The sequence below is a fragment of the Enhydra lutris genome, unplaced genomic scaffold, assembly GCF_002288905.1.
Source record: "Enhydra lutris kenyoni isolate GAN:26980312 unplaced genomic scaffold, ASM228890v2 scaffoldscaffold117, whole genome shotgun sequence".
Taxonomy (NCBI): Eukaryota; Metazoa; Chordata; class Mammalia; order Carnivora; family Mustelidae; genus Enhydra; species Enhydra lutris.
In genome coordinates, this window is record NW_019154201.1 from 398,152 (window position 1) to 413,556 (window position 15,405).

Here is a 15,405-nt window from a genome sequence, read left to right on the forward strand (position 1 = left end):
GGAGAGCTACCCTCGGTCCCACCGCCACCTGCGCCGCCCACTCTTCCAAGGCCTAAGCCACGAGGAGGGCGCAGCTGCCCAGGTGCTTACCGGGTGCATGTTGATAAGCCAGCCTGTCTTCTCGCCCGGCTCCTTGAGTCTCTCAAAGCCAAACCGCAAATCCATCTTATCCGTCCACTGGCTGCGCTCCAGGCGCTTAAGTGCGGAGACGGAGGAAGAGGGGCCATCGTCCCTGAATGAAAGGAGGAGGGAAATCCTGTCTTCACAGATCATGACTCTACTCCTGCAACCTCCGTGCACCCAGTGTAAGCACTTTGGATGCAACAGTCGATGCACCCCTGAAAAACCTTGTATTTTACAAAAACGGTTCATCAAAGTAACAAGAGTCACTGGAAACATGACTAGGGCAGGAACCTCAAAACCCGTTCAACTCTGTAACCAGAACACTAAGAAAACAAGCACCAAGGCTAGATGCTGCTGCCTCGGGGGATATTAAAAACGCATAGGGGCGCCTGGGTGGCTCCGTCAGCTCAGTGCCTGACTTGATCTTGGCTCAGGTCATGATCTCAGGGTCATGAAACTGAGTCTGTCTCCCCCCTCCCTCTGTCCCCTTCCTGGGCATTTATCCCAGAGGAGAGAAAACTGTTTCATACAAAAACTCATCTGTGGGGGCGCCTGGGTGGCTCAGTGGGTTAAAGCCTCTGCCTTCGGCTCAGGTCATGATCCCAGGATCCTGGAATTGAGTCCCACATCGGGCTCCCTGCTCGGCCGGGAGCCTGCTTCCCTTCCTCTCTCTGCCTGCTGCTCTGTCTACGTGTTATCTCTGTCAAATAAATAAATAAAATCTTAAAAAAAAAAAAAAAAAACTTCATGTGTGAACATTCATACCATTTCACTCATTATAGCCAAAACATGGAAACAACCAAAATATTACCTACGGATAAATAATAATTAACTTAGGGTATATCCATCCCACGGAAAACTATCCGTCAACAAAACAGAAGAAACATGGATTCATGCAGTAACTTGGATGGATCTCAAGGGAATTATGCTGAGTGGAAAAAACCAACCTGACTTTTTATAATTTGACGTGTAATCTGACTTAAGTAGAGTTCTTGAAATAACATTAGAGGTGGAGGCTAGATTAGCGGCTGCCATGGATGAGGAAGAGGGAGGAATGAAGGTGGCCGTGGCTCTGAAAGGGTAGCATGGGGGATCCTGGGGACAGAACTGTCCTGTGTCTTGACTGTGGTGGTCACAGACACACAACGTGCACAGAACTAAATACACTGGCATACATAACCGCGTGCGCATGCATCGCTCCAACGGCCATTTCCTGCTTGTGACCTGGTACTCTAGTGACCAAGACATTACCACTGGGGGAACTGGCTTACGGGTGTATGGGATCTCTGAGTAATTTCCTTTTCTTTTTCTTTTTTAAGATAGTATTTATGGGGCGCCTGGGTGGCTCAGTGGGTTGGGCCGCTGCCTTCGGCTCGGGTCATGATCCCAGGTCCTGGGTTTGAGGCCCACATCGGGCTTTCTGCTCAGCAGGGAGCCTGCTTCCTCCTCTCTCTCTGCCTGCTTCTCTGCCTACTTGTGATTTCTCTCTGCCAAATAAATAAATAAAATCTTAAAAAAAAAAAAAAGATAGTATTTATGTATTTGACAGAGCACAAGCGGGGGGAGCAGCAAGGAGAGAGGGAGAAGCAGACTCCCTCTGAGCAGCCAGCCTGGGCTCCATCCTGACCCTGCGATCACGACCTGAGCTCAAGGCAGATGCTGAAGGAACTGAGCCACCCAGGCATGTCCTCTGTGTGATTTCTTACAACTGCATGAGAATCTACAGTTAACTCAAAACAAAGAAGCTTTCTGTGTATTTTCATTTATTTTTAAAATGACAGTTCTCCAGGGGCGCCTGGGTGGCTCAGTGGGTTAAGCCGCTGCCTTCGGCCCGGGTCATGATCTCAGGGTCCTGGGATCAAGCCCCGCATCGGGCTCTCTGCTCAGCGGGGAGCCTGCTTCCTCCTCTCTTTCTGCCTGCCTCTTTGCCTACTTGTGATCTCTGTCTGTCAAATAAATAAATAAAATCTTTAAAAATAAATAAATAAAAAAAATAAAATGACAGCTCTCCAGGGCATTGTTAGTGTGTTTCCTGGTAAAATGAACTCGACAACATCGACCACACAAGGCTTTCGTGCATCTTGGAACAACGAAAACCGCACAGCTGGCAGCATAGTGGGGGGGGGAATAAAGGCAAGAATTTTGACGACCAATTTGGACTGGGTTCTAGTTCTGCCAAAAAAACAAGCAGCGACGCATCACGCGCCGAGGATAGGCACACGGCGTCCTCTGCCTGCGGTGCGAACGCAGCCAACAGCACCTGCAGGACCTACTGAAGATCAACACGACAAGGGAATACCTACTTCTGCCGTCTACAAGGTGCACTTCCGCAACGGACACAGGATCTGAAAGAAACTACTCGAACCACCTGCTCTGACTCGTTTCCATTCACAGAGCGTGCGCCTGTCGCCGCCCCTGCCGGGCACCCACCTCGAAGACGACCCGCCCCAGCACGGGGGCCGGTCCCACTCTCACACCTCCCAGTCACCGCGCAGCCCCTGGGGTCGGCCCCGGAGGTCGTCCTAGCGCAAGCACACCGCCCGGTTCCCCCTACCGCCGCCGGACCGGCCCCGCGCACACCGTCCCGTCCCCGCACGGCCCCGGGCCCGACCCCGCGCGAGCCGGGAGCGAGAGGAGGCGAGGAGCGCGCGCTGTGACCGCAGCGAGGCCGGTCTCCCGCGCGCCCCGGTCTGCAGGCACCGAGAGGCGGCTCGGTCAGCTCCGGCTTCCACAGAGCCGTCTGTCCTCGGTGCGCGGAAAGCAGGGCGAGCGCGGGAGGACCGCGCCGCTGGGAGGCGGCCTGTGGAGGACCCCGCCTCGGCTGCGCGCCAGGAGCTCCGCACAAGGCAGGCCCGCCCGCTTCCCCTCACCGCCCCTCACCGCCCCTCACCGCCCCTCACCGCCCCTCACCGGCTGGCCTCGCCGTCCGGGCCCGGCTCCGCGCGCCGCCGCCCGGTGTTCCTCAGAACCATCGCGCCGCGCCCGGGCCGCCGCCGCCGCTCTCCCGGAGAAATTTGGCGCGCTCCCACCAACTCTCGCGAGAGAGCGAAGCGCCCGCCGCCCAATCGGGAGGCTCGCCGCGCCCCGCCCCGCCGAGCGCCTATCGCCGCGGGCGCACGGGGGGAGGTGGCCGGTTAGGGACTCGGGGGAAAGTGTGCGGACGCGCGCGCGGCGCACGGCGGGGTCTGCCCCGGGCCGCAATGCGGGCCGCGGAGGGGCGGGAAATGGGAGGCTGTCCCCGCGCCCGAGCGGACCGGAGGCGGGGGCCAGGGCGGCCGCGGAGCAGGGGAGGCAATGGCGCCGGCTGCGTCCAAGCTGCGGGCCCGGGAGGGGCTCGGGGCGCTGCCGCAGCGGGCGCTCGCCCAGTACCTGCGCCTCCTGCGCCTCTACCCGGTGCTCACCAAGGCGGCCACCAGGTCTGCGCGGAGCGGCCGCGGAGTGGGTCCCCGGGCGGGGGTCCCCGGGCGGGGGGCAGCCCGGAGCTCGGCCGGCCTCGGGGACGCAGCCCCGGAGACGCGCTCTCTGCGAAAGGCAAGACCCCGCGTGCCCCCCAAAGCCCTGCACTGGCCGGAGAGCTCCGCGTAGGCGGGTTTGCGCGTTTGGTTCTGACAGGTCATTGCCAGGGAGCCCGACCAAAGGAACGCACCAACCGAGGGGTCAGGCCCCCTGCCCTGGAGGTTCTCTCCCTAAGGTGCGTGGGAGCGGGCCGGAGGTCCACGTCCGGCCCGCTCGGGCCGTTGGCACCTCCGCTCGTTCCGAGGTCAGAGGAGTTCAGGTCCGTGCCTCCAGCGGCACGGCCTCCCGGGCGGGGTGGCAGGTGTTCGCATTCCTTGTCTTGCAGCTTTGCATTTGGGCGAAAGGTGACAAAAGCCGCCCCCCACCCGGGTCTGCTGGTTCGTTGCACCCTTTGATTTGGGATTTTAAACTTTATATGAGACATCGCTCTCCTTCGTTAGCTTTAATTAGTTAATTTTATAAGTTCGTCCCCTCTTATTAAATGCAGCCTTTCATAAACATGGACAGTATGCTTTCGGGGTGTCGAGTACCAGCAGCAAGTAAGTAGGTAGGTAAGGTCCCTACCCTCTGGGCTTTCTATTCTAGTGAGAAACTAGACAGGAAGTACAGAGGTCTTAAGGAAGGGACTAGGCCCTGCACGAAGGAAAAGGGAAAGCTCTGGGCAGAGGTACCCAGTGCAAGGTCCTGAGGAAAGAACAAGCTAACAATGGAGCAGTGGAAAGTCTCTGTTGCTGCAGAAAATGAACAGTGAGGAAGGGACCAGATGGGGAGGAGGTAGCCAAGGATCATATTAAGGTCCTTAAAGACATACAAAGAATTTTGGATTTTTTAGCACACAGAGCTTATCAGAAGGTATTGGAGTAACTGGGCCCATCTCCACCTTTCTACTGAAATTTATGTTGCGGTAGTTGTAGGTTTACATGCGCTTGTAAGGAATAATACAGGGTGATCCCTTGTACACTTTGCCCAGTCTCCCCCACTGGTAACATTTTGTAACACTGCAGTGCAGCATCACACCCAGGACGCTGGCATGGGTGCAGAGTGCGTGCGTGTGTGTGTGTGTGTGTGTGTGTGTGTGTGTGAAGTTCTACGTCTCCACTTTTTGATGTAGGGCCTGTACACTGGGGCTGCTTTAGAAGGGAGCCATCTCTCCCCGTCCCACGCTGCTCTCAGCTCAGCCGTGCTGATTACATTCAGGAACGGCCCCCCTCCCGCCGCTCGCTCCTGTTCTCTGATTACATTTCTGTCCACAGTGGCATTTTATCAGCACTTGGGAACTTCCTGGCCCAGATGATTGAGAAGAAGTGGGAAAAAGAAAACTGCTCTCAAAAGCTAGATGTCAGTGGGCCTCTCAGATGTGCCATTTATGGGTGAGTTCCACCATGGGGTTGGTCTACCCAGTAGCAGACTAATTGAAACAAAGCAAGGGTATCAAGACCAAGTTTCTGAAATGACCTAATTTGGAGACATAATTTTAAAAATGCATTAAAATAGCATGGGAAAAAATCAGAACGCTGGATAATGTGTACCTGTGTTAGGGTGTTTGCTCTGAATTGCTTGGGCGGGGGTGGCAGTCTTCATTGGGCTGAGAATCTGAGGGCAGATAACTCACCTAAAACTCAGTTAGCCTTCGACACAGAGACATGAAAGAGGAAAACAGACGCAAGTATGGCCAGCTGTCTCCATTATTTTCATAGTTTTAAGCATGCAGGAAATAAATACTTAGGCATCCTGAAAGTGTCCAGTTTCTGAACCACTTGGAATTGCAAAGAGCACAGAGATTCAGGAGTTTTACCAGTCAAGTCTTCCCTGAGTTCTCTGGCCAATGGTAGTGTCGGTATAGATGGATTATTTTGAAGTCTTTTGCATCAAGTCGTTTTGTCAATTTGAACTTCACAAATATCACTTTGTGTTTATAAGCATATTGGTTGTGGTCATCACAACGTTTCCATAATGCAGTTAAAGCCAGTCGCCCTGGAGGAAAGGAGTGCGTCCGAACCCACTGGGTGGCATTACTCATTCACAGTTTCCATCTGCCAGACTTCGGTTCCCTCTTAAGGCCCCTGGCTAGCTCAGTCGGAGTCGGTACAGCATACAGCTCTTGGTCTCAGGGTCCTGAGTTCAAGCCCCACCCTGAGTGGAGAGAGCACCGAACAAAGAATAAATTCAGTTAAGAGTCTGTTCCCTCTCACTAAGGAGCCCTGCTCTGCGCTACTTAACCTGTGGCTGGATGGGAAGCAACGGCTGAGAACCACTTGTGTAAGGACTTCCAGTGTCAAAATTGGGAAGACCCGTAGGTCCCTGCTCATCTTTTTATTGCTGAGTCCTACAGAGCTACAGGTCTGTTGCACCAGTAGCCGCAGTGCCTGGGTTCAGTTCTGTCCCAGGTACCCTCCCTTTGGGAATGCAAAGCAGCGGTACTAACCAGCCCGCGCACAACACCAGGACTCCCTCTTACTGACGGCCCAGGCGGGTTGGAGAAGAAGTTCTGACACCAGGGATTCATCCGCTTACTATCCCCGAGCACCCTGTCTGAGCCAGGCCACATGCAGTGATTAGACAGGCACGATCCTGTCCTGTGACGTTTATCTCTGTCTGGCAGAGAGGGCACCATTTTTTTTTTAAGATTTTATTTATTTATTTGACTGACAGATCACAAGTAGTCAGAGAGGCAGGCAGAGAGAGAGGAGGGAGGAAGCAGGCTCCCTGCTGAGCAGAGAGCCCCGATGCGGGGCTCGATCCCAGGACCCTGGGATCATGACCTGAGCCAAAGGCAGAGGCTTTAACCCACTGAGCCACCCAGGCGCCCCGAGAGGGCACCATTTGATGTAACAAATGAGATCGTGACACGTAGTGACACAGACTCTGAAGATAATAAAACAGGACCTGGGCTGGAGAGTGGCTGGGACAGTGGTGGGTTCTTGTCCAGAACAATCATGGACCAAGTCTCCCAGCTGACAGTGTTGAAAGGAGGTAGCCACATGGAAACTGATGGGAGATCCAGGGCAGGTCTATCAAAGACAAAAAAAAAAAAAAAAAGAAAGAAAAAAGAAAAAAGAAAAAGAATGCTTGAAACAGAGTCAAAGAAAGCCCCTGTTTTTTAGAAGGACCGCACAGACCTGTGTGGTCAGTGATGGGCGACTCCAGGGAGGTGGGGTTTAGGACCTGGGATTTGGGGGTGAAGCTGGACCCAAGAAGGGCACACCCAGAGAATGGCAGTCCTGCTCACCCCCTCCATGGGGCCTCAGGTTCTTCTTCACAGGGCCCCTGAGTCACTTCTTCTACCTCTTCATGGAGCACTGGATCCCTTCCGAGGTCCCCTTGGCTGGGGTCAAGAGGCTCCTCCTGGACCGCCTCCTCTTTGCACCGGCCTTGCTGTTGTTGTTCTTCCTCATCATGAGCTTCCTGGAGGTTGGTCTCTGCCGTAGCTTTGTTTGGCACAGCGGTCCTTTGCCTGGTGTCTGGGGGTGGAAATCGGAAGGTCCATGAACTTCTCAGTACACTCCAGTGACTCCAGTGAAATCCCTCGCTTCCCTTTATGAACGTCAGACACAAACTCCGGCTGCACCGGCAGCATCTGTTGGTCCCCAGTAAGATGTCACAAATATCTCAATATCACACATCATTTGTTACAGACGGAATAGCTTTTATGTGTCGTCACTCCTTCTACCTGCCTTCAGGTCTTGTCACTGAATGTGTCGACACGGAAGCACATCTACTCATCTATCCTAAGGTCTTTTCCTGAGTATTCTGAAAGGTGTATTTCCGTGTAGTTGGTTCCTTGGTAATCCTATACATTCTGTTTCATACAGACGGGATTCTGAGAAGGGGGTCGATGGAATTCATGAAACAAGTTCCAGACTCCCGACGGTATCACAGAACCTGTGCTAACTCAGTGCCTAAACATCGGAAGTGCTCTGAAGAGGTTAACATGTCGGCATAGATTTAAAACATCACAGCCCACCACGTGAACGGTGTGTTCACACGGAGTCACCAGGCATGTCTGTGGTTCTGCCCAGCCCAGTCCCTTCCTGGTTCACTAGCCCCTCCTACCCTGCAGGTTTTATTGTAAAGCAGCATCTTGAGTTCTTGTTCCTGAGGCAAACACCCCTTGTGGTCTAAAGTGTTCCTGGGGAAGCAGGAAAGATGCTTCCGCCTAACTGGTTAGTAGTAAGTCCCTGAGAGTAAAAAGAGGTGTTTATTCTCCCAAATACAAAAGGAATATATGTTCATTAAAAGACCAAAACCCTGAATACATAGGTCATATGGGACCAAAAAGTATGTGAAGTACGCAGCACATAAATGACATATGTGGGACCACATTATACCACACACAGTACAGATGCTTCTGCATCTCCATTTTTTTTTTAATTTGAATATAGTCAATGCACAATGGTATGTTAGTTTCAGCTCTACAGTGCGGTGACTCAGTTTCTCTGTCCACTGTGCTCACCACACGAGTCACCACACGACTCGAATGACAATATCATGGGCTCTATTCCCTGCACTGTCCCAACGTCCAGCTTTTCTCTGATCATAGATCCCACGTGTTGACTGCACGGCGTTCCCCCACATGCCTGTCCCTTTCGTGTAAGGATTCCTGTTTGGTTAAATCCTAGCATTGTCCAAAGAGGCCGTCCTTGCTTGTTCTCCTGCAAAGCTACAGGAGAGTACAAACAGCTAACGTTCGTTGACTGCTCCTTCCAATCTCTGCAGTGAGTACTTTGTGCCATTTGAGCTGCAAGTCGAGCCCATTTTGCAGAAGCTCAGGCCCACGGCTTAAGATCCCATAATTTGCAAGCCCATGAGTCCAGTCAGACCCAGGCTTTTTGACCCCAGAGTGCCCAATCCTCACAGCTTTGTTTTCCCACACTCTTGATGACCATGAATGTATTTTTCTTTTAAATAGTTTGCAATTTGCTACATAAAAAAAATGTATACATATTTATTTATGAGGTTGAACATCTTTTTATATGTTTAGTGTATTTCTTCTACAAACTGCTTATTTTCTATCAGTGTTTGCTTTTTTCCTCACTGATTGTATATTTGTATATATTAAAGACATTAATCCTTTGTCAAATACAGACTGCAGAAGTTTTTCCCATTTTTCAGGTTTTTGTCTTTTAACTGAAGACAAAGTTAAACATTTGAAGTTAGATAAAGTTTATTTATATTTATATATAGATAAAGTATATTTATAAAGTGTTTCTCCATACAGGAGTTTAAAAACTTTATGTATTCAAATGTCATTTTTTTTTCCTTTATGGGCTTCCTTCAAGGAAGATACTGGGAATATTCTCCTTTACTTTCTTCTTTTATGATTTCATTATGTACCTTTTGACAAACACAAAGATAATAGAAATACTCTATACTTTTCGCTAGTATTCTTATTTTTTTGTTTATGTGTGGGAGATCTACTTTTGTCTTGTTTCTTTTCACTTAAACAGCGAACTGCCTTGTTACCATTTATTGAACAGTCCCCTGTGCTCTGAAATACCCCCTTCATCGCGCTCTCATTCCCTTACGGGCAGGCCATCATCCGCACTCTGGCCTTTTGCCGGATTCTGTTAGTTTCCATTGTATGTCTTTCCTTTTTTAGCTTCTAATTACCATCATCTCATAGTATTTTTTTTTTAAATCTTCAGTGGTTTAGGCCTCTCCTTGCTGTTCTTCTCTGAGATGACTATTCTTGGGCATTTATCCTCTCAGATGACATTTATAATCAATTTATTGGGGTTCATTTTTTTTAAAAAACTTGAAGTTTTGCTTGAAAATGCATCCATTTTGGAGATTGTTTGGGGAAGAACTGACAGCCGAGGCATGAATGGCAGTTCTGGTGCCCTTGGGCAAGAGCACGAATCCCGGCGTTCAGTCAGCCGGTACAGGTGAGGAAGGCCCACAAGGGCCGCGGACACGGTACGCAGGTGGGCTGCCTCACTGGTGCTGACTCCCCAGCCAGAGTGTTGGCTCCTTAGAGCTGCAGCGCTAAGCAGGCCCGCAGGTGTGCTGTCTGCATAGCAATGGAACAAAATCCAGTTTTAAAACCCATCGTGTTAGGGTTTGGGGCCCTCCAGACCTCGGCACCCCAGCTTCAGTTCTGAGGGCTGTGGCAGTTGCTCACCATCCACATTCCCCTCCTTTCCAGGGGAAAGACGCAGCTGCGGTCGCTGTCCAGATAAGGAGGCGCTTCTGGCCAGCGCTGTGCGTGAACTGGCAAGTCTGGACCCCCGCGCAGTTTGTCAACATCAACTACGTCCCTTTGGAGGTGAGGGCCAGCAGCACCGTGCAGAACCAGAGGGGGCCTCACCTTCCACCAGCTTTGTTTTAGCTTGGAATGGCCAGGGGCTTTCTCTCTGCCCAGAATCAGTAGCAGTTCTGGATTTGGGCAGATGAAGCAGGTGTCCACACCTCATCCACTGCACCCGGAAATGTTTCTGCAAAGACCCCCAGTCCGGGAACACCGTGAATTTTCCAAGGGTTCAGTATTGCCAGGGCCTGGCCTTGCAGGTCACAGTCGAAAGTGCACACAGGTGCCAAGCAGGATGTGCAGGGGAGGCAAAGGCAGCCTCACGTGCAGTGACGGCAGACGTGCTCGAGCAGCAGGTAGAGAGTGGGACCTGCCGTGGGGCAGCCTTTGGGGTGCCACCCAGATGGGATTCAGCACTTCTGGGCACCTGGGGGGTGCATTCTGAGGTGGCCTGCTGAAACTGCCCCATGCCCCCCTGCCCACTTCCTGCACTGAGCAAGGTGGGAGCCTGGAGGGGCTCTAAGCTGCAGGAACAGCTCACCAAGGCTGAAGGATCCCGCCCTCGTGCACTGCCTTTACACACCAAAGACAGCTCTTGTGTGTCCAGCCCCAGGATGAGACCCAGGGCTGGAGATACGCTAGAGGGACTCAGCACATCTCTATACTTCTGGCCTGGGTTTATCACAGCCTCAAAACAAGAATATACAACTGGATCCTAGGAATCCATGCTGGCTTCCTGTGCTCCCTCCCTCCCATGAGGGTCACACAGAGCAGGCTCTTGCCAAAAGAGCTTTGGTACCGCCAAAATGCGGCAACGTGTACGCCATGTTTCTGCCCAGGGAAGCCCTGAGAAGACACAGCACCTGCGGGTTTTGGGACGGCTGGTCACGTAGGCACCCTCGGCCTGGCGCGCATCAGAATTCCAGACTCCCAAGGAGAGCAAATGCTCGCCATGAGCCATGTTGTTTTAGCAAGCAGTCCAGGCCTAGGAGCCATTGTTAGCAGTTGGGGAAAGGTGGGAACCCTTAGGAACTCTAAGTACCCAGGCACCAAGCAAGAGCAAGCCTCTCAAACAGGCCTTTCCAATGACTGCAACCTTAAGCCTTTTTTGCCCACCATTTAAGTAATCTACTCGTTTTCACCCCTGCTCTAGAGAGGAGAGACCTGGGCAGAATTCCCTTGAGCAGCAGCTCCACTGGAAGGATGGGAAGAGGGAGGGAAGTGCAGGCTGGGTGGTCACACACACACATGAGGAGTAGCGGAAAGCCCGGAGAAGGCAGTGACACACAACCACCGATATTGTAGGCTTAAAGCAAAATGAGAATTAGTTTCACTGGTTTTAACAGTGATCTTATCAGTGACCTTCCCAAGAGCAGTTCCAGTGGCTCCGTGAGGGCTAAAGCCAGACGGCTGTGATTCGAGAAGTGGATGAAGCAGAAACCCTAAGTCTGCAAAATTCTCTAAGACGTTGGTGAAGAGGTGGGGAGAAATGATGGGGGAGGGCTTCGAAGTTAGGAGGCCAGACGCTACCCTAAAGAGGGGTTGTGGGATTCGGGCATAAGCAGAGAGGTGCTTTAGACGGAAGCTCTTCTCTACGAAGACAGGAGAGAGGTGCCTATTCGCTGGGGACTCCCGTCTACACCTGCTTTCCTCTGGGGGAGGGCAGAGGGCAGGGCGGGGCCAGACAGAGGGGAGAGGAGGTAGGAAGGGTTTGAGGGGAGTAAAGACAGAGTAGACTTGTCTTGTCTGTCATTCTTGTCTTGTCTGTTTTCTTGTCTTGTCTGTCATTCTCTAATGACAGAGGGAGCTGACCGGAGATCCTCATGTGCATGGGCATAGGGCCGCAGCAAAGCACGGAGGATGGGGGTTTTCTGGGGAGTACAACTAAGGAGCCACAGGGGAAGGCAACAAAGGCTATGGGCCATGGACCCTAAGGTACACAGACAAGGAAGTAAAGAAATGGAAAGGCAGAATAGCTGAGGACATGAAGGGATCTCTGGATGGGAGAGTGGGAGAGCCTGGAAAATGGGACCCTTCTGGGCAGCCCCGGGACAGAAAGCTGGGAGGCTGTGATTAGTTTCCATTTTAGGTGGTTGCAGGTGAGTGCTGAAGGGCCAGGGGAGTTTATTAAACATTTACTGAGCACCTACTGTATGCCCCGATGCTCTAAACTCTGGGGATACCGTGACTAACAAGGTAGAACATGGAGCTTTCATGGAGCTTGTACGTCAGGGAGGCTCACTGACTAAAGGTAATTCCAGGCAGGAGTATGTCCGTCAGAACATGGAAGCAGGGTCACGGCCTGGGCTGGTGGGGCATCACCGACGGGCTGAGGGAAGCCATCACCAGATGTCCAGTCCCGGGGTGAGAAGCTGAGCCAGGAGCTGGTGCTCAGTGGACACGGGGCAGTCCCGTCTGCTTTCTCTGCCAGCCCATAATGTCCTGCTCACCCCTCTAGCACCGTGCTTTGTGCGAAGTGAAGGCTCAGTGGATGCGGCAGCTGGTGGACGGACGGACCAACAAATGAGCTCTGTCCTAGGGGGTCGGCGACTGGTAAATACAGTCAGGGCCTCACTGTGGCCTGTGTTCTCTTGGCAGTTCCGAGTGCTTTTTGCCAACCTGGTGTCTCTGTTCTGGTACATGTACCTGGCCTCTCTGGGGAAGTGAAGATGACCCAAGCGAGCGCAGACACACTGCCCATGTGCATCTAGGGACCCACCTGCCTAGGGCGAGGGAGCAGAGACAACCAGTCAGGACTTGATCTGACTCCCGATCATGTGACAGAAGACGGAGAAACAGAAATCTTTTCATGTAAGAATCTTGTGCTTTAAAAAGGCAGAAACTGTCTTCAGGTGATGCTGCCTTAGTCATAAAATACAGTAGTTCTGACTTCATTTGTCACCTTGAATCAAATTACGATGACAATAAACTAAAACGCACCATTTTCCGTGGTGATTGTAATTTTTCAGAACAATTGTGTCACTTTGGTAGAAATGGGGGGCCAGAGGGCTGCCCTCAGACTTTTTTTTTTCACTTAAAAAAAAATTATGGTAAAACCTCTAATACTATTGCTTGCCTACGTGGAGACGTTGGAAAGGGGCCCTTCTAGAGCAGGACGTCACCCTGACGTTCGGAGGCTCTGTGAGGAGCATATAGCACCCTTTCCCCTGACTTTTCTCTGCTCTTACTGCTCTTTCGTTAACCCTCCTCCTCACCTTTTCTCACACTCCGTATCCTGTCCTTCTCTCATGGATACAATAGCCTTGGATCTTAATATTCTATTTTAAAACTTCTTTTATGTCCCATATGCTGTTTCTGTTTCCTCGGGGTTCATGGTTGTTTTTTGTTTTGTATTTCTCCATTTGTTTTGTTCTTTCTTTTTCCCAATCAGGATTTCCCCAAAGTCTGATTATACATCCGTTCTTTAAGAGTTGGAGTCACCAGGCAGTACTCTCACCGTGGGCTGACCGAGCAGGGACCCAGTTTTGTCAGAGATCACCCATTTTCAGTACTGAGGCCCTTTCCTCTTAGAATTCCCCAGAGAGGAATTCTTTAATTTCTTGCCCAGGGGAAGGGTCGTGGTTAGAGTGGAGGGCTGTGTAAGTCTAGTGGCCAGCATTCTTGCAGCTAACTGAAGGAAAGGGTTAGCAGTCCCGTTAGCACGCGAACTTCATCACGTCTGAGTAATCTCAGCTCTACTACTGCACCGTAGTCTCAGCCGTCCGGTGTCCAAGTCCAGAGTCCTTCTGGTTTAAATCCTCTGGAATGAAAGTCATCTTCCATGACGGAGGTGAGGTATTCACCTGAAGATACAGGTGATGGAGGGGGTGTAGAGGACAGCCTCTTACAGGTTTTTCAATTGGTCCTTCTTTGTTCAACCCCACACCCTTCCTCAGAGGTGGGGCTACTGCGTGTAACTCCCAGATTTTTCCAGACTCACTGGACTAACTAAGCTTACTTCTTGGTTTCCTACAATGCTGGCAACTGATATTCCATCTTCTCAGATCTAAAATGACCTGATTTCCAGCTTTCTAAATTTGTCAACTGATCTTTTTGTTTCTCCTTGTGGACTTGTCTTTTTTTCTTTCTTTCTTTAAAAATCTTTTTATGGGGCACTTGTGTGGCTCAGTCAGTTAAGTGTCTAACTCTTGATTTCAGCTCAGGTCTTCATCTTAGGGTCGTGAGTTCAACCCCTGTGTTGGGCTCCATGCTAGGTGTGGAGCCTACTTGAAAAAAAAAACTTTTTACTATCATTTTAGTAAGCAACCTTCTGGAAGAAGTAGGCAAAAATGTATGGGTTCAAGACACCATGTTTAAACAGAGATCAGAGTATTTCTGTATAACAGATTCGTTCTCCAAAATCCAGAGAGATTTTTAAAAATATAAGTCATATCATATCAACTCCTAACTTAAAAACCTACAAAGATGACCCAGCAGTTCCATTTCTGGGTGTATACCCCCCAAAACTGAAAGGGACTTGAGGTATTTGCACACCTATGTTCATAGCATTATTCACAGTAGCCAAAAGGTGGAAGCAACCCAAGTGTCCATTGATGGATGAATGGATAAACAAAATGTGTTGTATCCATAAAATGGAACATTATTCAGCCTTAAAAATGAAATTCTGACATATACTACATGATGAACTTTGAGGACACTATACGAAGTGAAATAAGCCAGTCCCCAAAGGACAAATACTGTGTGATTCTACTTACATGAGGTCCCTAGAATGGTCAAATTCATACAGACAGAAAAGGGAATGGTGGATGCCAGAGGGAGTCAGTGTTTAATAGGGACAGAGTCACTTTGGGAAGGTGAGAAGGTTCTGGAGATGGATGGTGGTGGTGGTGGTGGTGGTTACACAACAGTGTGAATGTATTTACTGCCACAGAACTATGTGCTTAAAATTGGTTAGGACGGGGCACCTGGGTGGCTCATTCAGTTAAGTGTCTGCTTTCAGGTCAGGTCATGATCCCAGGATTCTCAGATGGAGCCCTGCGTCGGTCTCCCTGCTCAGTGGGGAGCCTGCTTCTGCCTGTCCCTGTGCCTGCTGCTCCGTTTGTGCTCTTTCGGTCTTAAAAAAACAAAACAAAAAAATGGTTAAGATAGTGGGGCAGCACCTGGCTGGCTCAGTCAGTAAAACGTGGGACCCTTCAACTCAGGGTTTTAAGTTCGAGCCCAACCTGGGGTGTAGACAGTATTTATTTATTTTAAAAGATTTTATTTATTTATTTGACAGACAGAGATCACAAGTAGGCAGAGAGGCAGACAGAGAGAGAGAGAGAGAGAGGAGGAAGCAGGCTCCCCACTGAGCAGAGAGCCCGACGTGGGGCTCGATCCCAGGACCCCGGGATCATGACCTGAGCCAAAGGCAGAGGCCCAACCCACTGAGCCACCCAGGCGCCCTGAGAGTATTTAAAAATAAAAAAATTTAGGGGCCCCTGGGTGGCTCAGTGGGTTAAAGCCTCTGCCTTCGGCTCAGGTCATGATCCCAGAGTCCTGGGATCGAGCCCCACATC

General features: G+C 50.9%; 2 protein-coding genes across 4 annotated transcripts in view; one reads left to right on the top strand and one right to left on the bottom strand.

Moving 5' to 3' along the window:
* Window positions 1-3,095, bottom strand: part of LOC111139773 (DNA polymerase epsilon, catalytic subunit) — a 54,144-nt gene extending 51,049 nt beyond the window's left edge. For 2 of the 3 annotated variants that reach the window (XM_022492152.1, XM_022492151.1), the window contains exon 1: window positions 91-279. In XM_022492152.1, coding sequence (XP_022347860.1) covers window positions 91-273 — 183 coding nt within the window. In that variant the 5' untranslated portion in view covers window positions 274-279. Of the gene's footprint in view, window positions 1-90; window positions 280-3,033 lie in introns of those variants that run through there. The other variant, XM_022492150.1, reaches the window with a different exon arrangement.
* Window positions 3,096-3,406: 311 nt separating this feature from the next.
* Window positions 3,407-12,830, top strand: LOC111139783 (peroxisomal membrane protein 2). Its single transcript, XM_022492171.1, has 5 exons — window positions 3,407-3,539; window positions 4,893-5,009; window positions 6,888-7,050; window positions 9,785-9,904; window positions 12,485-12,830. Exons 1-5 carry the CDS (start codon window positions 3,418-3,420, stop codon window positions 12,551-12,553), a joined length of 591 nt encoding a protein of 196 aa, XP_022347879.1. The 5' UTR covers window positions 3,407-3,417; the 3' UTR covers window positions 12,554-12,830.
* Window positions 12,831-15,405: the final 2,575 nt, after the last annotated feature.